Source organism: Perca flavescens, chromosome 9 (genome assembly GCF_004354835.1).
Source record: "Perca flavescens isolate YP-PL-M2 chromosome 9, PFLA_1.0, whole genome shotgun sequence".
NCBI classification, from domain to species: Eukaryota; Metazoa; Chordata; class Actinopteri; order Perciformes; family Percidae; genus Perca; species Perca flavescens.
In genome coordinates this window covers 35,309,959-35,334,184 of record NC_041339.1, presented here as the reverse complement: position 1 = coordinate 35,334,184, position 24,226 = coordinate 35,309,959, and the positions used below count along the sequence as shown (strand labels likewise).

At 41.9% G+C, this 24,226-nt stretch overlaps 1 protein-coding gene across 1 annotated transcript in view; it reads left to right on the top strand.

Moving 5' to 3' along the window:
- The window catches only part of pde4dip (phosphodiesterase 4D interacting protein), a 176,335-nt gene that overhangs the window by 3,942 nt on the left and 148,167 nt on the right, over nucleotides 1–24,226 (top strand). The window contains exons 3-5 of the mRNA XM_028586807.1: nucleotides 102–211; nucleotides 18,371–18,423; nucleotides 22,739–22,806. Coding sequence (XP_028442608.1) covers nucleotides 192–211; nucleotides 18,371–18,423; nucleotides 22,739–22,806 — 141 coding nt within the window. The 5' untranslated portion in view covers nucleotides 102–191. The remainder of the gene's footprint in view (nucleotides 1–101; nucleotides 212–18,370; nucleotides 18,424–22,738; nucleotides 22,807–24,226) is intronic.

Here is a 24,226-nt window from a genome sequence, read left to right as displayed (position 1 = left end):
AGCTAACTTAGCCTGATAGCTTGCTGTGTTAATATAGTAGGCTTGTGTAAATACAATGTGGTTACTGCAAGCAGCTGTTATAACTGTTGTTTCATTGGCAGATTGATGGTCGACGATGGAATAAAGACCACCCTGTTTTTTACTAAACATTGTGTGTCTGCGCGTTACTGTGGAGCTACAGGGAGGAACTAATGACACATATCTTCATACGGTTAGTAGGACTTGTTGGGAAATGAGCCTGATTATGGGTCCTTTAAAATCAAGTTTTTGGACTATGAGTAACATGTGTTTGTAATGTCGGACCCACCTGTTGTTGAGGTTGTGATGGATATGAGTGCCAGGCCGGGGCCAGGCGCTGTGCATGCTCCAGCGATGAGTGTTTTAATCCATGCATCAGCTCAGGGCGCACCAATGAGCTCATATTAACAGTCAGCTGAAATGTCCTGACTGCAGCCAGCCCGTCTCGCACAATTATGACAAATTCAAACAAACAGAGCAGGAAACTGAAGAGAGCGCTGAGTCAGCGCAGATATTCATAAACTTAACGTCAGTCATCAACACACCATTTGACACAACACTAAGAGGGACAGTCCTCACGCAGGCTGGCATGGTATTGATTTCCTCTTAAATAGCTTGAAAGTTTAGAACTAATTCAACATTATGACATTTCACTGAACTGCAGCTATGGGATGATCATTTACTTGGCAAGAAATAGTTCCAACACGTAACTCCCTAAAAAGTTGCTTTAACATTTCTGTTCATGTTAAATAAATGTATACATTTGTGTTAATTATTGTGCTTTAGAAGTGTTGGTAGGTGTGTTTTTGAACTTTGGACAGAGCCAGGCTAGCTGTTCCCCCCTGCTTCCAGTCTTTATGCTAAGCTAAGCTAACCACATTTGGGCTCAAGTCTCTTATTTTACATCTCCTCCCTCCTACCTTTAACTAGAAATTGTCCTGGCATTCCTTCGTGAAAGCCGTCTCAAAGTTCTTATTCTTGCCCTGAGGAGCAAGGATGGAGGATAGAGAAAGGATCTATGAGGAGCTACGAGTGAGGATGGATCTCCTGAGGAGCTATGAGCGAGGATGGAGGAGGCATCTCTGAGGAGCTATGTGTGAGGATGGAGGAGGGATCTCTGAGGAGCTATGAGTGAAGATGGAGGAGGGATCTCTGAGGAGCTACGAGAGAGGATTGAGGAGGGATCTATGAGGAGCTATGAGAGAGGATTGAGGAGGGATCTATGAGGAGCTACGAGAGAGGATTGAGGAGGGATCTCTAAGGAGCTATGAGAGAGGATTGAGGAGGGATCTATGAGGAGCTACGAGAGAGGATGGAGGAGGGATCTCTAAGGAGCTATGAGAGAGGATTGAGGAGGGATCTATGAGGAGCTACGAGCGAGGATGGAGGAAGGATCTATGAGGACCTATGAGAGAGGATTGAGGAGGGATCTATGAGGAGCTACGAGCGAGGATGGAGGAAGGATCTATGAGGACCTATGAGTGAGGATGGAGGAGGGATCTCTGAGGAGCTACGAGCGAGGATGGAGGAGGGATCTCTGAGGAGCTATGAGCGAGGATACATGAGAACAGCCTTTGACTTTAATCCTTCGTCTGAACGCTGAGTTTCTTTCATCTGGAGCATCCACTCCAGAAACTTTCCTCGGACGCTTCTACAGCTCTTCTGAAGAAAATGTATGTAAGAAATAATCTGCAGCTGCTGAATCTGTTTTCAGTTTAGATCAACAATGGTCAGTTTAAAAGATTTTCGTGAGATTTTAAGAGACAGCAAGTTGTGTAAAGTTGTCTGGATTCAATTTTATGCAAACGATGAGGGGACAACTCAACACCCCACATCGCGAAAGTCAACCTTGCAAGAATGCATTGCCCGAATGCTCACATAGACAATAAATGGGAAGCGTGGAATGGAAACGTTGACATGAGGATGATCTGAACATCTCACTCTTAAAAAGACAGTAAAAAAGTGTTTTAATGAACCATTCCTTAACAGTGACAATTCTTATACTCTGTTTCTATCTTACACTTTCTTTGTGTGTGTGTGTGTGTGTGTGTGTGTGTGTGTGTGTGTGTGTGTGTGTGTGTGTGTGTGTGTGTGTGTGTGAGATAAGTAGACTCACAGAGCCACACATTGAGCCCCCATGTGTCCATGAATGACATTTGCATGACAAAAAGTGACATTGGAGTGAGGATAAAGAAGTAGTGTAGTTCAGCATTTGGCCACCAGGTGACATAAAAGCAATTATTGTTGGCACAGGCTGTTTGGTGTGGAGGAAGGACATCTGCTGTGTGGGAATACTGAGCAGAGACGAGACAAAACCCAAAAATATAAGAGAAACAAGGAAAATATTATGCGTGACGTGAGTTGATGTGGGACAAACGGAGAGCAACATACAACCATTAAAAATAAATTCCCTCTGGAGGTTTTTCTATGAAACTAAATGTAGTGTAGAAGTATAAAGTAGATCAAATGGAAAAAGTCAACAGAAATAACTTGTAAACAGTAAGCACTTTAGTGCTACCTCCAATTTATTATGTTATTACTCACTCTGATTTTTCTGTTTTGCTATGAAATGTAGAAATAAAGTAGCCTAGATCAAATGGATGGCAAGCAAACAAATACAAGAACCACTAAACTTTCACTTCAGTGGTACCTTTCCATTTTTTCTTGTCCATCATCACCACTCTGATTCTTCTGCTTTGCTTTATGTAGACATTTTCAGAAGCTACATATTTTCCCATTTTATAAGCAAGAAGTTTGTTTTAATTTTACCAGGAAATAATCCCATTGAGATTCAGAATCTCTTTTTCAAGGGAGTCCCGGCCAAGACCGCATTATAATAGTTCCATATTAAAATATACAGTGAAAAACGGACAACATAAAACCGAAAAAGACAGTTGGTAATTTAACATCATCTCAACATCATCACCAGCAGCGCCCAGTAACAGCACATGTGCATTTAGTACTCAAATACTCCTTTATCCTAATTTTAAACTGTGTCATTGTTGGTAGGTAGTCTAATTTAAGATGATTCTGCAATTTATACCAGGATGAGGGTGCAAAAACCTTAAAGGCACTTTCACCGAAGACAGTTCGCGAAATGTCATACTGTACATGATTTGCCCATATGATTGAAGATGGAAGTTTTCCAGTTTTGGTTTGCTTGAGAAAACATTATTATTTCAGTGTCCATAAACAGAATTTTCAATAAGAATGAAGAAATCTTTGCATATCATATTTATTTTTAAGATTTTTCATTTTCTTGCACAATGCTCTTTGTGCTGTTTTAATACAAGACGTAGGTCTAATTTTTTGTAAATGCCATTCAGATTATATTATATATCATTAAATAAGGTAAAAAAAAATTGTCAATCTATTGAACAAAAACACAAACATAACTAAAACCTATAAGCAATAAAAAAGAAAGAAAAACAAATGGTATCCTAAGCAACATTAGGCAACAAATAAACCACTGAAATAATATTGTATCATGTGGCTGGGTTGGCTCAGTGGGTAGAGCAGGTGCACATATACTTGCAGATGTCCAGGGTTCTAGCCTGACCTGTGATGATTTTCTGCATGTCTCCCCCCTCTCTCTCTCTCCCCTTTCTCACCTAGCTGTCCTGTCAATTAAAGGCAAAAAAGCCCCCCCAAAAAAATAATAATATTGTGTCTAATAAATAGTGTGTTGTGTCAAATATATTGTTTAAAATGGGTAGAAAGAAGTTGAGGAAGAAGTTGAGAAGGTTGATAAGTAAGTGGAATAATTACATAAGTAGCCTAATAATAATAATAATAATAATAATAATAATAATAATAATTAAGATTTATTTTTTTGTCTCTGTGACACTGCACACTTGCAACAACTTCTGTATCCCCTAAACCGGTCATATATAACGTTAGGCCACCCTCGGTTGTCCAAATGAACAATGTGACATACAGAGGACATGAGCTCAGTGTTTATTATGCCTTTTAAATGAGATTACCTTCCACTTTGTAATGATGGGGGGGGGTCCCCCATCTGTTCACATTTGGACTGTCTTCCCTCAGGACATGATCTCTTGTCCCTCCTGTGTTATTCCGCAGACTCATCTCTCTCACACTCTCGCATGACTGCATCAGGAGGCTTTTCTTTTGATGTTTGGGTACACAAGGGGGGGGGGAATCAGACTGTCGTTTATTGGGTCGCAGGGAGGGAGGGAGGGGAGGGGGTTCCTCTCTGCTACCGACCAATGAGCTGAAACGGGAGCATCCTCGTGTTGCCTGTGCAGCAGCAGCAGCATCCCTCTACCTCTGTGACTCTCGACTCAGGGGCTAATCGGGGGATGACTGTCGGATGGATGTGGACCGTGATCGCGGCTGGAAAGACGGATTGGTTCATTAAAGGATACGCCGGTGAGCCGGGGGATGCACGCGGAGGAGCCCACATGTCGACGTGATTAGGAGAAGATGGAGAGGGGACAGCTGCTGTCACCGCCACACAGAGCACTATAGACAGCCACTGAGAGGTGATTCACTGCGGTGTTACATATATCAATGAGGGAGAGAGTGGGACAACAGCACACTGCTTCATCCAGTATGTTTGTGTATGTGAGTGATGTGTCTCTTTTATTGCAGCAGATTAAGAGTTTATAGCTGCAGCATTTACTCGCCCTGCAGGCTCACTGTGTTGTTGTAGTTAAATTTAAACCCGAATGTTGATGTTGTCAGCTGTGTGATGAAGATGGGGAGGGCTGTCTGCTCCGAGCCAATAACGTTTCCTGTTCAGTATTGATTTATTGATTTCTAAACTGTATGACACCCAGCAGGCGTGTGTGTGTGTGTGTGTGTGTGTGTGTGTGTGTGTGTGTGTGTGTGTGTGTGTGTGTGAGTGTGTGTTCTTTAACTATATTCGTGGGGTCCAAAAACCGGGAGTCCAGTATACTTGTGGGGTCCTGACAGCTTTGTGGGGCCAAAATGCTGGACCCCACAAGTTTAAAGGGCTGTTTGAGGGTTAAGACTTGGTTTTAGGATTAGGGATAGAATTAGGTTATGGTTAGGGTTAGGGTAAGGGTTAAGGTTAGGCATTTAGTTGTGATGGTTAAGGTTAGGATAAGGGTTAAGGTTAGGCATTTATTTTTGATGATTAAGGTTAGGGTAAGGGGCTAGGGAATGCATTATGTCAATGACTGGTCCCCACAAAGATAGCGTGTGTGTGTGTGTGTGTGTGTGTGTGTGTGTGTGTCTCCAGTATACTTGTGGGGTCCTGACAGCTTTGTGGGGCCAAAATGCTGGACCCCACAAGTTTAAAGGGCTGTTTGAGGGTTAAGACTTGGTTTTAGGATTAGGGTTAGAATTAGGTTAGGGTGAGGGTAAAGGTTAGGCATTTAGTTGTGATGGTTAAGGTTAGGATAAGGGTTAAGATTAGGCATTTAGTTGTGATGATTAAGGTTAGGATAAGGGTTAAGATTAGGCATTTAGTTGTGATGATTAAGGTTAGGGTAAGGGGCTAGGGAATGCATTATGTCAATGACTGGTCCCCACAAAGATAGTGTGTGTGTGTGTGTGTGTGTTGTTGTTGTTTTGGAGGAAACACATTCATGAATGTGAAACAGTGCTTTGGGATATGTCGGCAGTAAATAGGCTAAAACGAAGACTATCCTCCCCAAAAAACGCTCCCATAGCGTTTATTCAAGCAGCTAGTGCGACCTATATTTACTTTTCCAGTAGCGGCGCCCTCTAGTGGTCGTAGTGGTTATGACAGGAGCAAAGCCGGAATTAAGGTGACTAAACAAACAGGACTTTCACCCGAGAAACTGGGGTTCACGTCCCGTTTGAGAATAAAAGTAAGTGGTGAGTTTTTTGTTTTACTTTAAGAAACAAACGGAGCTACGTCTCGTTCAGCCTCACGTGCGTAACCGGAAGTAAAGTAGCGTCTGCTTTCAACCCAAACCACCAAGTAGTTTTTGTGCCTAAACATAACCAAACTGCAACCATTTCTCAACGTTAAGGATGTGGTTTAAATCGCGACCGTTACCATCTTTGGTTTAGATATGAAGACGGAAAACGCTCCCGTGGGTCGTATTAGAGGGGAGGAGCAAATGAGCGATATCATCGTATGGATTTGAAATATCATGAAAATATAAATATAGTATACACAGTATATAGTATGTCGAAAAAAGTCTGAGAAAAAAGTTATAGTGTACAGTAGTATGTCGAAAAATGTCATGATTCTAATCCATTTTATTTTTTAAGATTATTTTTTGGACATTTTAAGGCCTTTATTTTGACAGGACAGCTGAAGACATGAAAGGGGAGAGAGATGGGGGAATGACAGCAAAAGGCTGCAGGTCGGAGTCAAACCCGCAGCCGCTGCGACGAGGAGTAAACCTCTATATTTGGGCGCACTTTCTACCAACTGAGCTACACGGACGCACTGATTCTAGTAGATTTAACCCTCATGTTGACGCTGGTCATACTTTTTTTTCCAAAGTTCCTGTATCAGATATATGGCTTTCTTTTATAATTGATAACATGGATGGTTCATTGATGATCACTACTTTCATGGTCTACCCGGGTGGAAATCTGTGATCATTCATACACATATCTAACTATTAGTCAAGATAATTCATAATAGCTGCTTATTTTACTAAAAAATTTGGCATAATTTCATGTACATGTGGTTTATCCACCTTCAATTCCATAAAGAAGTGTACAACTAGTGGTAATAAGTTAATATTATAATAATCTAATTATATTAATAAGAAAATACAGGTGCATGGTCGACGGGAAGAAAATACGAGGGTTAAAGTATTCAAATTAGGTTGTGTTTGAATGCAAGTCCCATTTTCATTCTTGAAGTCATAAAAGGAACATCTCTGAATCAAACAGCATACTGTTCACAGATCATCAGATGCAAAACAGAGCAGAAATAAATGACCACAGACACTCAGACTCTGTCCACACTAAACTGTTTCTCTCTGCTTTAGCCCTTTTTCCACACTAAGCACAAAAATCTTAACACACAAAAACAAAGCTTTTCACAATGCGTAGTTGATTTTGACTTATGGAAAACAGGGACCTATACTTTGAGTCTGCTCAGAAACCGTTGGAGTTGTGTTGCATGAAGATGTTTTGGCATGTCATTGTGTACAGTGTTTTGCCGCATGACCTTGCAGCTGAAGGTGAGCCAGGTTCAATTTTTTTGCCAGACGACATTGGTCCAGTATTAAGCGAGATCGCTGCAGTCAGCAGTTGAGAAACAAGCTACAATGTAAGTTAATGGGGCGATTGTGCAGCTTGTTCACCTTCAGCTTCACAAAAGTGCTCCTTTTGCCGCTGACAGACTCAGATTATTATTCTAAGTGTCTGAGAATAATATGGAACTTATCTCTTCAGAGATAGACCTTTAAAACCTCTTTGAGACCTTTCTGTTTAACCAGAAACAGCTCTGAAGTCGCTAGCGCTAAACCCACCAGACTCCATTTAAAAAAACAATACTTTTAACACGTACAGAGCAAACATATGTTCACATGTAAATCGGTAAACTATGTGTTTATTTCAACCAAAACTAGAGTTGTGATGGTTGGGAAAACTGTAAAGACGATCCAAAACCGCTTTTCATAGTTTCATTTTGTTTCTGTCGACTTTGAATGAAGTGTATTTTACGATGCTAAAATTACTGTTTATTTATGTGGAGTCTGGTGGGTTTAGCGAACGCAATTTCGCTTTTCGGATTTGTTTATGTTTATAAAAAGGATCTTACTCTTTATCAGAAAGGTCAACCTCTTTAGAAATCCTTTCCGTAATGTTGTCAGACACTTAGAATAATAATCTGAGTCTGTCAGCGGCAAAACGATCACTTTTGTGAAGGTAAATACAAGCTGGATAATTGCTCTAACTTACATTGTAGCTTGTTTCTCTGCTGCAGACTGCAGCGATCTCGCTTAATACTGGACCAATGTCAGAGATTGTTGTTCCCATCAGTCACTTAGACACAAACACATAACGGTAGTTACCCTTTAAAGGGACCGCTGTTTGAACCACCCAAACCACAATCTCTTCTTCTAATCTTAACTAGTTGTTTTGGTGTCTAAACTTAACTGTCGCCACTGCAGGACATCTTTCGTCCACTAAACCTGCAACAGCTGCTTAAACAGCCATCCCCCTCACGGTGACCGGTACCCGGCTTACAGCTTTAAATAGTAACTTAAATGTAAAGACGTGACTGGTTGGCTAAACTTCGCCGTGTAATCTAGCCATAATTTTGTAGGATATCTTACGAATTGTTGTGGCGGCTGGCTTAGTTTTCGTATGATATATGCTCATATAGATCATAGATCATAGGAACCCGTTCATGAGAATTCGTCATTTAAATGTGCATTGATTTATGTTTGCTGCAAAATCAAAAAAGAAAAGAAAAACAGGCTTTCCTGCTGATGCATTGTTTTTAGATAATGCTGTAGGTTAATATAATAAAATATCACCAACTATGTTCAGAGTATTTGTCGACAGTATGTCTGCTTTTACGGCAGTAAATTGTTTTGAATACTTGGCATCTGCTGAAAGGTTATTATTTCAGCCCAAACATCACACTGAGTTATTGATTATTTGTTAAAGTGGTGTTTAGTAATATGAGCTTTGGATGGGGGGGTTGGCATGACGCTTATTAATAATAAATGCAGCAGACTCTGTTTTAGTGAAAACATCTGCAGGGCTGCAGTAATAATAATGTCCACATGCTCTCACTGAACCAAGCAAAGCTCTGCAGATCACAGCGTGTTTGTGTTTGGATGCACATTTTGAAATCCTCACGTTTTTGTTAGATTAGCGTTAACACCAGCGTGATGTTTCCTGGAGGGTTTTTGGCCCTGCTGTTCGTCATTTGCTCTCTCTGAAAGCCTGTTGGCCATGTAAAGACGCACACTGCACATTCAGAGAGATCCACACTGACAGAAACGACCGAGTTAATTAGAGAGTTGCATCCCTCCCAACAGAGCGGAGGCCTGGGTCTCCATCTCTACACATGGTGCAGAAAGGTTCAGAAAATACCTCGAAATTTCATGTTGGACAACAAAGTCCAGGCGAGATTATGTAAAAAAAAAAGCACCGGTCTTTATTTAAAGTCTTTTTTCCTTTGTCACCCGTCAGATGACGTAGATTTGCTCCCAGTTATTGAAATGAGTTTCTGATGCCGGGATCAGAACTTCTGGTTGAAATATAAAACTGATAGAAATCTCTCCATCCAGAGGAAAAAGCTGGACTCATCTCCTGTTAAAGGAGAAATCCGGTCGATTTCAACACGTAGCTCTGTTGTTTGTCACATAGTGCTGTCAGTAGCGAGAAAAACGAAAATAATCGGTGTTGCCTACAGCGAGTTATGCTACTGCTAGCTTTCGCACCCAGGTGGCGAGGTGCCGAGTCTGCTGCATTTATTATTAAGCGTTATGCCAACCCCCCATCCAAGGCTCATATTACTAAACACCACTTTAACAAATAATCAATAACTCAGTGTGATGTTTGGGCTCAAATAATAACCTTTCAGCATGACCTTTTTTACTGCCGTAAAAGCAGAAATACTGTCGACAAATACTCTGAACACCGCTGTCCAGTGAAAACCATGAATCTCCATATTTGGTGATATTTTATTATATTAACCTGCAGCATTATCTAAAAACAATGCATCAGCAGAAAAGCAGGAAAGTTTTTTTCATATCATTTCATATCGATTCGCAGCACCGAGTTATGCTATTGCTAGCTTTCGCACCCAGGCGGCTGAAACGGTATGAATTAGCACAACTTTTATGCATTTCCTTCACATGTACTGCAGCCATATTCATTGTGTTCACTCAGAAGGAATCAGTTCACATGGAAAGGCACTTATAATGACATCTCGAACATGTTATGAGGCTAAAAGCGCGTTTAAAACTTGCCCTGTTTCAGCCGCCTGAATGTGAAAGCTAGCAGCAGCATAACTGGATTTTGGTTAAACCCTATGGTACCAATCCCATGCATGACATATCTTAATTTTATTAAGGTCAAATAACAACTTGTAAATATAAGGTAGCATGCACAATAAATGACAAGAAGAAAAATAAATAAATATGAAAAACATATATAAATATTTAAAATACGAAATGTGAATGTAATTTCAACAGCAGCACAACCTTACTGCATAGTTGTCTTACCTAATGCCATCACTAGGCTGATTTAAGAATTGAATTTAGGCTGCTATATTTAAAAGTGAGTTCATTTCATTCAGGTGTGAGGATGGTGGACCAGGAAAGACAGGGAGGTCTAACATTAGGTGGAAGTGTAGGGGGAGCCACTTGATACCAACAGATTAATTTCTTAATATTATTGATATGGAAAAACTAATGAATGACAAAATTGTTGCTGCATACCCCTCTGACACTGGGTAGTTGTTGTCGTCTTTTTTTTTCTCCAAGTTTGTCGAAGTTTTTGTTGCTTTTTTCAAAAAACAATTCCGCCTTTTTCAAGGTTTTTGTCACTTTTTTCAAAGTTTGTCTTCCTTCTTTCTACTGTTTTTTTTTTTTTACAAGTCTGTCACTTTTTACAAAGTTTTTGTGGCTCTTTTCTAAGTTTCTCATACTATTTTCCACCTATTTTTGTCTTCCTTCTTTCTACCAACTTTTTCCAATTTTTCTAGCCTTCTCTCATTAGCATTTAAATGTTTTTCCATGGCTGTTGTTTGGCAAATCTATCGCTGGTCAGGGGGTACTTGGCTTAAAAACACAATTCAAATAGGGTACATTATTGAAAAAAGTTTGAGAACCATTGGACTTAAGTGTTTGGTATAGCACCTTGTCAACCAAAGCTAGCCAGCTAGTGCTAGTGTTAGCTGGGAACTTAAGGGAATGTCTGCTGTAGGGAGGAGGGGCTAACTATGGACGGTGTGTTTACAAACCGTAGAAGCCATACTCCCGACATATTTTACCTTTAAGTTGAGCGTTACAGTATTTAGTCTGAAAGTAGGAGGTTTAAGTGATGGAGGTTTAGCGGCCGCGGGCAGCTGATCTGGTGACAGCTGCCTCAACAGAGAGGGAAGTTAGCGAGGGAGGAAGGTGACATGAGAAGTGTGGATGAAAGGTGTGATCCGAATAATTACAGGGTGTAAGTTACTGTCAGCAGACTCCCCCTCTCCTCCCTCATTTCACGTCTGTCTCCTGGCTGTTTTCCTCCTTCTCTTCCTGTAACTCCCGTCCCTCCTTCGCTCAGTCAGGGAGCTGACAGACGGCCTCGCCTCAAACCAAAATAACAATCTTCCAACATCACTCATCTGAGTTAACTTTGCGATGAACCCAGAACATCAAGCGGTCACACCCAACCTGACTGATTCTAAATCCAGAATAAACTGCACAGAAACACTGCAGAAATGATGCACACATTGGGAGATGGATTATGAGACAACCGATTGTCTCATCTGTATCATATGTGGATGCAATCTGTCTCAAACTAATTCTAGACCCATCTCTGTATTAATACAAAATAATACAGATAGGAACATACCGTTGCAAGTCAAAAACCGAATGACATTTACTAAAAGCAGCGTTATGTCATAAATATGTCATGTTTATGACACGTTCATAATAATGTCATGTCATTCTTATGTAGATACCTTCAAGGTGTACTCTTTATTAGAGCACTAATTCCCAACTTTTTGGCTTGTTACCCTTTGAAAAACAAGAACTTTCTACTCGCAAGCTTTTGTCACAGGTTGCAGAAGTCTGAGTTGTAAGCAGCTCAACCAAAAAGTGATTTTTGTTTTGAATTTATTTACTTTTTAGAGGCCTGAAGAAGTAAAACTAGCAAGTTTCCTTTTTTATTAAGTTAAACATTATCATCATGGTCCTTTCCGTTTATCTCCCATGGTTGGGAACCAGTGTCTGAGACTATAAACTCAACATACAAAAAGTTGAAAACATAATGATAAAAATCCCGGAGTCTAAGTGAACGGAGCAGCAAATCCCAGAGTAGAGGCTTGTTGTGTTGGCTGATTGCAAAAAGTGTTTGGCTCAGGTCCATCCTGTGATGTTCTGTCTCCTCCTGGCTCAGACCTGCAGGCCTGTAGTCCTTCAGCCCCTCGGCGCTCCTGACTGAACCGCCTGCATATGTGGAATGTGACACAGGTATGTGAGGGAACATCTGCTGGTTGAAAGAGAGAGAGAAAGCAAAAAAGATAAGGGAGGGAAAGAGATTCCTTGTGTCTGTTTGTGCGGACTCCAGGTTACAGAGTCCTGAATGTGGAATGTATTTGGAAAAACTTTACTCCCAAGTGCTGCAGGTGTTCAGAAACATCCAGCTTTAGTTATAGTTAAAGGTGCTCTAAGCAATGTCACAAATTTTTTAGGCTACAACATTTTTTTGTCACATACAGCAAATATGTCCTCACTATCTGCTAGCTGCCTGTCCCCTGAACACACTGTAAAAAACATCTCACTATCTGCTAGCTGCCTGTCCCCTGAACACACTGAAAAACATCTCACTATCTGCTAGCTGCCTGTCCCCTGAACACACTGTAAAAAACATCTCACTATCTGCTAGCTGCCTGTCCTCTGAACACACTGTAAAACCACATCGCTTAGAGCACCTTTTAAAGGGCCGTACCGTAGCGTTTGCCTGTTCAGGCTGTGAAACATGTTGCTGTGAGTCGGCTGTTTGGTAGCCTACTTTTAAGAATGTAATCAGAATGCTTTGTTTTTGCTTGATTTGCTAAATTCTATGATGGCTAAGGAATGTTTTTGCTTGAAGGACTTCTTTTGGGGCTCTATGTGGACCAAATTGCATGTGAGAAGGCTATATAGACTTATACAGTCCAAAATCTTTTACTTTTATTGGTGAAATAAAAAGCATGTCAATAAACTACACATTTGGCCCTTGATGGGATTCGCATTTTCCAGTGTGGCCCTTAGGAAAATTGAGTTTGACACCCTTGCTTTACAGATTCAGGCTCTGCATCTTCAGGTGTGTTTAACTGTCGAACTTAACTCTGATTGGGCAGATATTAGTCTATATTCACGACGTTCCACTTCTGGGATTGCTCCGTTGCTGACGGAAATTCTGACAGATGCCACTTCTGCCGGATGTCCGTCCCCTCCCTCTGTCTTTCTGTTGGCGATCTAACCTCCGGTGGATTTGTTAGGACTATGGTTAACTGCTCCTCAGATCTCTGCAGGGTAAATCCAGACAGCTAGCTAGACTATCTGTCCAATCTGAGGTTTCTGTTGCACGACTAAAACAACCTCTGAACGTACACGTGTTCCACCAAAACAAGTTTCTTCCTGAGGCTATTTTGCAGCAGCTCCATGCGAAGCTTAGCACCACCCATGCCGATTGTGATTGGTTTAAAGAAATGCCAATAAACCAGAGCATGTTTTTCTCCTATGCAGGAATGCTCTGTAGACTAGCTAGACCCTCCTCTGCAGCGCTGTGGAGGAAGGCCTGGCAAAGCGAGACTAGGCAGTTATTATCTGACATTGGCGCCACTATGCTGGCACCCAATGAAGTACTTAATTTTGCCTGTGCTTTTTCTCAAGTCACATTGCAGTTGACCTCTTTCTCTACTGCTCTGCTAATGTTGCCCACTGTGATTTATATCCGTTTTTTGTGTTTAAAGCTTCTTTCAAAAAATCAAAAAGAGATCATACATTTCCATCCCATTAGACTTTGTATGTGAGTGTAAGCTGCTGTTAATGAAACTCAACATTTTAATATATGTTTCACAATCAAAGCCTTCCTGAAGGGGGACAGAAGGCATCGTGTACCCTGAAAGGCTGTAGGTGTTTTCATTTATAACTAATTCTGAAACAGAATTTGCAAAAATCAGCAGTCCCAATTAAACTGGGAGCAGGTCAGACTCCAGGATGTTGACCCTGATAGTTTGTCTGTTTCTCTCTTCAGGGGGAGGAGGGTATGCATAAACACACTCAAGTTCAAACTAAAAGTGCGCACACACATGCAGACCACACCCTCCTGTTTGGAGAGGCACTGAGGAGGAATTTCCACAGACGTTGATCCAGATTCTGCCTCCATCGGCATCAATGTGCTGCTTGTCTGTTTGAATCAAGTCACAGCTGCACTGTTTGTCCGTCGGACTTCTGCTTTTCTAAGAGACATAATAGACATAGTTAATGTGTTGTGTGTGTGTGTGTGTGTGTGTGTGTGTGTGTGTGTGTGTGTGTGTGTGTGTGTGTGTGTGTGTGTGTGTGTGTGTGTGTGTGTGCGCGCGTGTGTGTGTGTGTGTGTACGTGCGTGCGTGCGTGCAAGACCTGCAGGCAGAAACAGAGGCTGGTGTCTGGATTCTTGTTTTACCTGCTGGTCAAACGTGCTCCAACATGTCTCACACACAGGAGGGGATACACACACACACACACACACACACACAGACATACATACGTAAAACACACACACATGGGTGCCCATCTTGTGCTCCACCCTGCTTTAAAAAAATGCCAGAGGCAAATAGTCAATTGACATCTCAGTGACTGGTTTCCCAGCCATGGCAGGAAGACGTTGGTGTGGTTTGTACACATGCTGACACACTCACACACACACCTAGTGAAGCGTCTGTTTTGGAGCGTGCTGAAACAGATCAGTCTTTCATGCTGAAGCAGCAGCGGTGTGTGTACCTTTGCTCCCCACTGGTGTTTACCTCCCCGCTCTGCTGCTGCTGCTGCTGCTCTGCCACGTCAAAAGTCTGCCTGGGTGCTTGGCTCGCTCCTCTGGGAGCCTCGCTGGCCAAACAGCCTGACTGTGGTCACTCTGCTCTGGGTCTGAGGAGTCACAAAACTCCTGGCTGTAGCTGGAGGATTCCTACCAACTCACAGCTCTGCTTCTTTCGCCTGGCGTTTTGGCTGCGTCTGCTGGAGCTCTGCTTGCAGTTGGAAGATAAACGGATGTGTTCAGGTCAGTGGAGGCATACTGAAGTTAGACAGAGGGCTTCCACTCACCTGACGGTGGAGGAGATACTGGGAGAGCGGCTGTTGGGGCAGCTGGGAGTGTATTGGTGTATTTATGCAGCTGGAAAATGAGCGGCTATCTTTATAGAGGAAGGTAAGGCTTCTTTGTGTGTGTGTGTGTGTGTGTGTGTGTGTGTGTGTGTGTGTGTGTGTGCGCATTCATTAATGTAATGTGTAATAGAAAAGCCTCCCCTCTGCACTGACTGCAGATACATAAAGTAAAAAGTCTTGTTGCAATGAGAAGAGGACCTTTGTGCCAGAGTTACATAATGCGCTGTTCCTGGACGATGGGCAGCTATTGGCTGAGCTGGTTTCAATCGTTTCAAAGCAAACGGCTGACTTATCTTGGTTCACTAATATCATTTTAACCTCTTCAAGCCTGTTGGGACACTGAACCTTTAATTTATTCCTATGTTTTGGTACTGAGAAATGTGTTTACCTCTTTGACTTACAGTTTCCCCCCTAAATAAGTTTAGGGTTCATCGTGTTCCACATTGTGATCGGGGTCAGCCCTATGTTCCCACAGCCGTATGTTCCCAAAGCCCTATGGTCCCACAGTCCTTCAGTCCGACAGCCCTATGGTCCCACAGTCCTATGGTCCCACATTTCTAAGATTTTTCTTAAAATGTGGCCTCAAACCTTCAACCCCAGCAGCAGCAATCTAACGCAAGCAGCAATAGCTAGTCAAATCATTTGACTAAAATGCAGAAAAATCCATTAAACTTACCCAAGCTGCTCATCATTTGAAGAAAAAAGTACATCCTCCTTTTTTTCATCAACTTCACACACACACGCTTGAACTAAAGTTACTGCTACGGTCATGTGATGCTAGCTAGTTTTGCTTCAGTTGGCTAACTGGTCCGAAAAATGCCAATGTAGGTGGCTGGGCTAGCTAGAAGGCTCTGGCCTGTCAAAGAATACGCCCAACAGGGCCAACTCAAAATTTGATTGGCTAAAAAATATGACAATCCACAACATTGTCCCTATTAGCTTGAACAGCAGAGGGATTTACTCTGAATGCTGAAGCCCTCACAATAGATAATAATTTAATCAGGCCTTAAAAGTTCGGCCCAACAAGGCCTGAGCCCGACAAGTACATTTTGATTGACAGTTTTTTTGTCATTATTCAAATGTGCGCACGCACACAGCTCTTTTGTCAAGAATGAGTCATTTATAAATTTTTTAACATAATTTATTCATGACTAACGTAGGCTATAGGCCATTTGGAAGTTGGAACAAAGAAATAAAATATGTCCTCCAGTGGCCAGCCTCCGTTTCACCTCCTCAGCATTCATTTTCACGCTAATCGAAACGCATCACCTGACTGCTCATTTACCGCGCAACCCGGAGCGCAACCCGGAGCGAAAGCCTGAGCCCGACCCCGAGCCCCAGCCCAGCCAGAACCTGGCCCGAGCCCCAGCCCAGCCACAGCCGGGCCCGAGCCCGTGTACAATGACAGAAATTAGATCTGCAAAGATCTTCAGCTCTACCTCAGGCTAGATTTTTCACCCAGAGGCAACGCAGGGGGTAAATCTGTTTGGATAAAAGCTCAAATTCAGAGATGCACTGGAAGCAGCCCAGCCGAGGGAGAGAGTAGCAACAAAATTACAGTAATTGATGCTTGGGATCGGAATTTCTCTGATGTAATCTTCTATTTTTAACTTTATTACTTTTACCCAGGAAACATACAATATGTTCGTTGCTCAGGAGTGTTTTAATCCAACCCGCGATCTTTTTCCTAAACTTAACTACTCGTTTTGGTGCCGGAGCTGTTTTCCTTTTAGCCTCAACCTCAGTTAACAGGGAGCAGATTTGCAGAGGTCTGATGACGAGTAGCCACACATAAGAGCACAAATGTTTATCTCGCGCAACGACTCGAGCCAGCTGATCAGAGAACTGTTGCTGTGCTGTCCCACAGCAGCTGTTGGTGGCTTCACTGTTGTCTACTCAGCTTCTATTGTCACACATTCACTCACATTCTCCCCCAGCTGTCGCCAGGCCAAGTGTTCAGGCCAGCATGGAGGTCTTGTTGCAACGACTACACACACACACACACACACACACACACACACCTAAGTGGTCGACATGTTGTTAAATCCACTCTCCTGTTATTCAGAGACAACGAGGGGAGCCTAATTACATTCTCACCCCGACGTGAAGCTTCTTCGTCTTTCTGATCTTCACTTTTAGTTAAAAACTCTTTACAGCGCGGCAGGATCTGCTGCTTTGACTTAATCTGGCTCATTGATTATTCATTAAAAGGCCCTGAGGACGTGCTAATGGGGAGAAACCCCAGCCCACTCTGCTCTGATCCTAAAAACATCCTCCTTATCGACCAACTTTAAAGCCACGTGGAGACCGTGAATCTCTGAAGCCAAACAGTCTTTTTAAAGAACAAAAAATCTTTTAAAGGTGAAGAAAAACCACAAACCTTCACGTTGCTAACCAATAAAGTATTTTGTTCTACAAACACACTCACTAATCATTAGTGCATGTCTAGATTATTATATTTTTAAATGCATGCATGAATGTATGTACATCTAAATCAGTGTTTCCCTCTAGGAGCGTTCAGAGGATGACGGGGGGCGCTGGAAACAATATTTTCAAAAGGGGGGCGTTGAGGTGCCCTTGGAGGGCGTTTTATTTTAAGGCGAGTTTACATCACCACAATAGGGGTTTACAATTTAAACTACTTGCAAAAATCAGTGGTCTGCAACATTTAACCTGCCAGTTTACGCCCCTGCAACCGGACGAAACGGTGGATCTTCTTCTTTTTAGTGTTTCTGTCAGCTCGGTGCTGCCTTCACAGGGAACGGGACGTCGGAGCATCATCTCAAATGAACTCCGTACTGCAGCATTACAAATCGGTCTTGTCATGTGAACAACTGATCTAAATTAATAAATCATTTACTCACACTTTCTTCACTTGTTAATAATGTCTCGGCCAGTTGGTGGAAGGGTGTCCTGGATTCTTCCACCCCGTGTCTTTGTTTACTGTTTTTCTCAGCTGGTGAGTGATGTCTGTGTGACTTAAAGCATGCGCTGCTGACTCAGTTTCCACTCCACCACCACCACCACCACCAGTGTGTGAGTGTGTAGACGGGACTCTGACATGTCAGTGGGAAGCTCATCCAGGGACTATTTCTGACCTCGGTGCTTTTTTCAGAATTCAACCCAGACTTTTTCAGAGTGACATGTGAAGCAGACGGGACTACAGCAGGCAGGTTATACCTGAAGGCTGTCGGTGGGAGGATAGTTCATTACCATAAACGTGGGAAACGGGTTTGAGTGCTGTGTGTGTGTGTGTGTGTGTGTGTGTGGCTGCTGGGGGGTAGGAGGGAGACACATGGGACAGTGTTGAGTCTGAAGGAAGTGCTGATAGCTGTGTCTTGTTTCAGGCACTGTGGTGCAGAGAAACGAGCCAGGCCGAAGAGCGTCGGACCTATGATGGGTGAGTAAATATGCCGAATGTTTTTTTTATATCAGAAAAATTGGTTTTATTTCATCCAAATGGTCCAAAAAATAACATGGATGCATTGATGTACGTTTTATGAAACCTATACAGCATTCTCCGCAGGTAAAATGAATTACTTCCATTACATTTTGGGCATTTTATTCCGTTTTATAGCAATTTACAGTGTAGCAAACAAATGGTTTCAAAACAGCATTCTGACTAAACTTTGAGATGGACCAGTCTGTGATTCACGCAACATCTTCTGATCTTAACTATTAGTCAAAATGATTCATAACTTCTGTTCTGTTTCAAAGCGTAACTCTCGCTAAAATGCAACCTAGGGTCTTTTTGTTTATGTACCCGAGTCAAACTTTCGTTTAACCCTTGTGTTGTTTTCCATTCGACCATGCACGCAGGTCCTCCCATGAAAATCAACACGTTTTTGTCCCTGTTTTCAACACTTTTGGCACTTTTTTCAATGTATTTGGCGCTTTTTTTTTGCTGTTGAACGCTTCTTTTCACTAGACTGCCATGTATAAACAACACCAACGTATTATTATTTTTACACTTATTTTTGGAATTCATGGTCAATAAACCTAATTTATATGAAAGTTCATAGAGGATACTGTTTTGAAAACATTTCAATGTCTTTTAAAAATGCTAAACAATTGAACAAAACACCCAAAATTCAATGAAATTTGAGATCCGATCTCTTGTTTTATCTGTGTTATTTTTGGGTAAATCAAATTAGGTAGTTACAAAGAAATCCATATTTCTAAAACAGAAATTTAGAAAACAGGTCAAATTTGACCCGAAGAAAACATTAGGGTTAAAAGCATAATTAGGACAGAAGCGCCACTTTTAAGATTTACCGTATTTTTCGGTCAAATGGTTTTGAATGGGAGTGCTAGGGGCACTGCTATGATCGCATCAAACTCACTATTTTTAAAACACTAAGAAGGCTCGATACAACATGAAATGTTGCTCCAAGTATCTCCAAGGGCTCTACACATGGACTCAGCGTTGAGAACATTGTTTGTGTTCACAAAGTCTTTTTGACTGGCGAGATGGCAGCGACCGGAAACACCAACTGCTAAAGTGAGTCGTTCAAAACCTTTCTTTTTAGTAAACTCTGTGAACACAAACAATGTTCTCAATGCTCAAGTTCATGTGTAGAGCCCCTGGGGATACTTTGAGCAAGGTTTTAGTGTTTTCAATGTTCGTAGTGTTTTAAAAATAGCTATTTTGATGCTATCATAGCAGTGCCCCAATAGCTCTCGCATTCAAAAGGCCATTTGACCCAAAACGAGAATACAGTCATTCTTAAAAGTGACGCTTCCGTCCTAATTATGCTTTTAAACAAAGACTCGAGTACATTCACAAAAAGATCCTAGGTTGCATTTTGGCAAGCGTTACGCTTTAACTTAAAAATTAGGTATAATGTCATATAAATTAGGTTTATTGACCATGACCAAAAAACATCTGTTAAATGTCAAAATGTTCTAGTGTCTTCTCTCCTCTGGGACAGTAAACCGAATATCTTTGAGTTCTGGACAAAGCAAGACATTTAAGTACGTCATCTTGGGCTTTTTCTTTTTACATTTTATGACTTTTTATAGACTAAACAACTAATCCATTCATCTAGTAAATAATCCCCAGTTTATTCGACTATAGGAATAATCTTTAGTTGCAGCCCAACTCTGCTCGATGCTTCACTTTAATCTCATTAATCTAACCAATGTGTTCTTTGTCTCATTTGTACCTAGAAGATGTTACTCGCAGATTTTTCCAGGGGGAAAAAAACAGTATAAACAGCTCATTACAGTTTTATTACCCTCTGCCCTATACAGGCTGCAGTGTTGACTAATTAGCTGTTTGTAGGCGCGACACTGTGTATTCACTATGATTATGAATGAGTGTGTCTCTAACAACCACCGCCCCCCTTTAATAGGTGTGTGTGTTCTCGTACTTCATGTGTCCCCAAAAGAACTGTGAAATTTGTATAATTTTAGTACAAAAGTACTCTGTGAGTACTCATTTATTTGCAGGTTTAAGAATGAACCATGAAATGATAAAGTGGTTATTATTGCAGTAGTTATAGAGTTGTTTTTGCAGATAGTAGTTTGGATCAATGACCGATTCATTTACCGGATAGTCGGCAGGACATCCGGCGCCGACAGAAGTGCATTTCCTCTCTAACTGGGACGTTTTGGGACCGATTGGTGGGATTGATTGCTGTGGACGAAGTACACACAGGGATACAGTACGTGCAGCTAATTTAAATAGCTCACGTTACTGTATTGTGTCAACAGTTAACTTCATTTAATATTGTACGTGGCGTTTTCTTTAGCAGGGTGCAAATGTTCCACCAAAACACGTTCCTTCCTGAGACTATTTAGCAGAGCCACCGTTGCTGCGTCTGGAGCTCAGCGCCGCACAAGTTGTGATTGGTTTAAAGAAATGCAAACAACCCAGCGCATAGGTTTTGTTTCAACATTGGGAGGGGTCACATTGAAACTGGGCGATCTGGGGGTCCTCCCACATAGCATTTTGACCATCAAACACTTAGTTTACAGCATTGTGGTAAATTTGTATTTTTTTCTGCATCAATTCATGCTGGAAATGTCTTTTTTTCATAAAGGAAATTATTATTATTATTATTAAGTATTCTCTTCTAAATATTGGGGCGGACATATCCCCTGCATCCGTCAGAAATCTGTGCTCTGCCAAAGCCGTCTTGATTAAACACCCCCCGGGATCTGGCACCCCACCCCATTGGCCCCGCTTTTAAAGGAATAAAACACCAACTATTGCACAAATCCCTCCTGTGTGGAGTTTTCTGGGAACGCTCCTGGCCTTTTAAAGACCCTAAGTTTGGCTTTGAGACGTCTTAAGACCTCTGGAAGTGTTTCAGCTGGACTGTGTGTGTGTGTGTGTGTGTGTGTGTGTGTGTGTGTGTGTGTGTGTGTGTGTGTGTGTGTGTGTGTGTGTGTGTGTGTGTGTGCGCGTGTGTGTGTACAAGGCCCATATATCCAGGTTTAATAGGGTTTTAATGAGGCGAGGGTTGATCAGGACGTTTCAGAGAAGCTGCTGTGTTTACATTTCAGCTCTGCTCCGTTTGACTGATGATCCTCAGCCACACTTGAACTATTTCAAATGTATGTACAGTCAGGATTTATGGTGCATTTGACATATGAAATGCATTTATGAGCATTTAATACAGCCTTCTGACCAGGGATCTTTAAAGTTTTTTTAGGCCAACGACCCCTTAGCTGACAAAGAGACAGAGCAGGGACCCCCTACTACAGTATAACAATTGAGTAGCATATTAAACTGGCCAGATGGATGAAAATGGATCTATGCATAATGGTATTCATATATCAAGTTTTAATGTGACACATACATGTGGAAGGCACAGTAAATCCTAAAGCTTAACTGTATCTGTGCAGGGCTACACTAATGGCTACCTTAGTTAGAAAGTGTGTCATCAATGTTAATTAAAGGTTTTGTTTTTGTACAAATAGGCCAATTCATCTTTGCTAATAATATGTTGATTTCATGTTAATGTATATTTGAAGACATACATATCAAACAATAATTTAGCAGTAACTCACAGGACCCCTCAGGCGTTAATGGTCCCCCTGTTGAAGATCTCTGTTCTATGCAGACCTGTTCTGTGTGTGCTTTTCTGAAAACACGGCTGAAAAAAGAAAAAAAACTGTTGACAAAACAATCTCTCAAGGTTGAGTTAAGGTCTACAGCTTTCAACCGAATCACACAGCCTTCATCCGCAAAGGCAGTCTAGCATTGTTTATCTAGGGTTAGGGTTAGGGGTTAGGGTAAACAGTCATGACTAGTGGAACGACAAACACCACAACCAGTAACCAGTAACATAGCTCAAACACAGCGTTCGAGATTCGACTGCTCATGTTTTCCCAAGATGGTGCCCGCATGTAAACAACGGTACTGTTTAATAAACTGTCTGTACACTTAAAAAATTCTCAATGCTTCGGTTTAGATGTAGGTACCCTCATTATTCTACCGTTGAAGTGTGGTGCTATTATGAGGCTTGTTAGTGGTATAAAATAGCAATTTACCATCTTCCCCGAAAGGTAGCGTCAGCAGCTAACTACCCGTTTGCGGTAGCTTGTTTAAAGCTAAAGACGCATTCGATTAGCATCAAAACATATCCCAGAGAACGATCGACTCGGTACACATATGTCATTAACCCCTAGGTTCATTTTGCGCCGGAATTGTCCTTTAAAGGATATGCTAGTTTTGTATTTACATCTTTCTTTTTCTATCTGTGCAGATTTCTCGTGTGATGAGACGAATAAAGGCCCACTGGTACAGATGCACAGCCTCAGAGAGTTTGAACAGGTAGGAACATGTGCTTTGACACAACCCGTGTTCTCACACGGTGCATGCTTTCTGATGAAGTTTAAGAGTTTGATGCTGGCTCAATTCCTCCAGCAACATAAACTGAAAGTGTTGCTGGGAAAAAGCTTGTGGCGATGAGGCTACAGTAGCGTTAGCGTGGCGCTGCCCAGGCTTGTCTCTGCTCCGTGGTAATCTCTACGTAGGTGTGTTTGGGAAGATGATGTGGCAACTGGAACTCTGCTTGAGTCAAATGCTTCCCTTCTCTCCACAGTTCTTCTGTCTCTTCTACATGCTGATTAGTTGAATTGCAGCTGCAAGCAGTTGAGTGTTTTAACATGTTTAACGCATTTACCACAAAACATTCTTTAAATTATCACTGCTCAGTTTTCTAAAGAATGCTGCAGCATTTGTGTGTTTCCCACCTTTTGAAGCAGCTTAGATGTCCTTTTATTTCAGGCTTGAAACCAGCTTTTGTAATCTCATTCATTATGGAAATCATGCTTGAGCTTAGTTTGATGTCGGTTCTTTTCTTGTTGCGTGGTTACAGATTCCTTTGAAATTCTGCACTAACAGCACACACATACCCAGTGAGGAGAGATTCTTGCACTGAGCGACTGAAAACAGCTCACAAACTCACAAGCACTGTAACTATCTTACAAAGGAAAGTCTTAAGCCACTGACACACCAACCCAACGGCCGACCGTCGGCAGAAAAGCCAGGCGGACTGATCAGTCGGCTCCCCGAGTTGGTCCAAAAAGTTCCTCAGAACACACCGAACCGACTTGAGCATGCGTTCCGCACGTGCGCGAGACGTAATACGTCTCCATAACAGCAGGCGGTGCTAATCTGTATTGTTGCCAAAAAAATGAAAACCGGCAGCTGATTGGACAAACGCGCCACGTGGGGTCTGGCTGCTCCCGGATTTTACAACTGGGCATAATGGCGGCTCGTTCAGAATACGATCTCGTATTTTACGGAGATAGTTCACCGAAACGTGTTTCTGAAAACATTTTAAGCGAGAAAATAGGCCATACAGTTGTCTTTATTTCAGATCAACACAGGTCAGTTTAAAAGATTTTCGTCAGATTTTGAGAGGCTTAGTAGAAGTGCGGAACACACCGAACAGACTCCAGTCACTGACCTCGCCAGACTGTCCCACGGCCGATTATTGGGGTTGATGTGTTATTGCCAGTACACTGCCAGCCCCACAGCGCACTAATAACCCCTCAATCCTGGATGGCCTCCTCACAACTGAAACTCTGCGTGAGTCAAAGATTTCTCTTCTCTCCACAGTTCTTCTGTCTCTTATACATACTGTAATACTGTTTCTCCCATTATGTACGCACTGACATGGATAATAAGAATGTTGCAACTCCAGGTTTTTATTCATTTGTCCCTGGCCCTGATACAGATCATTACA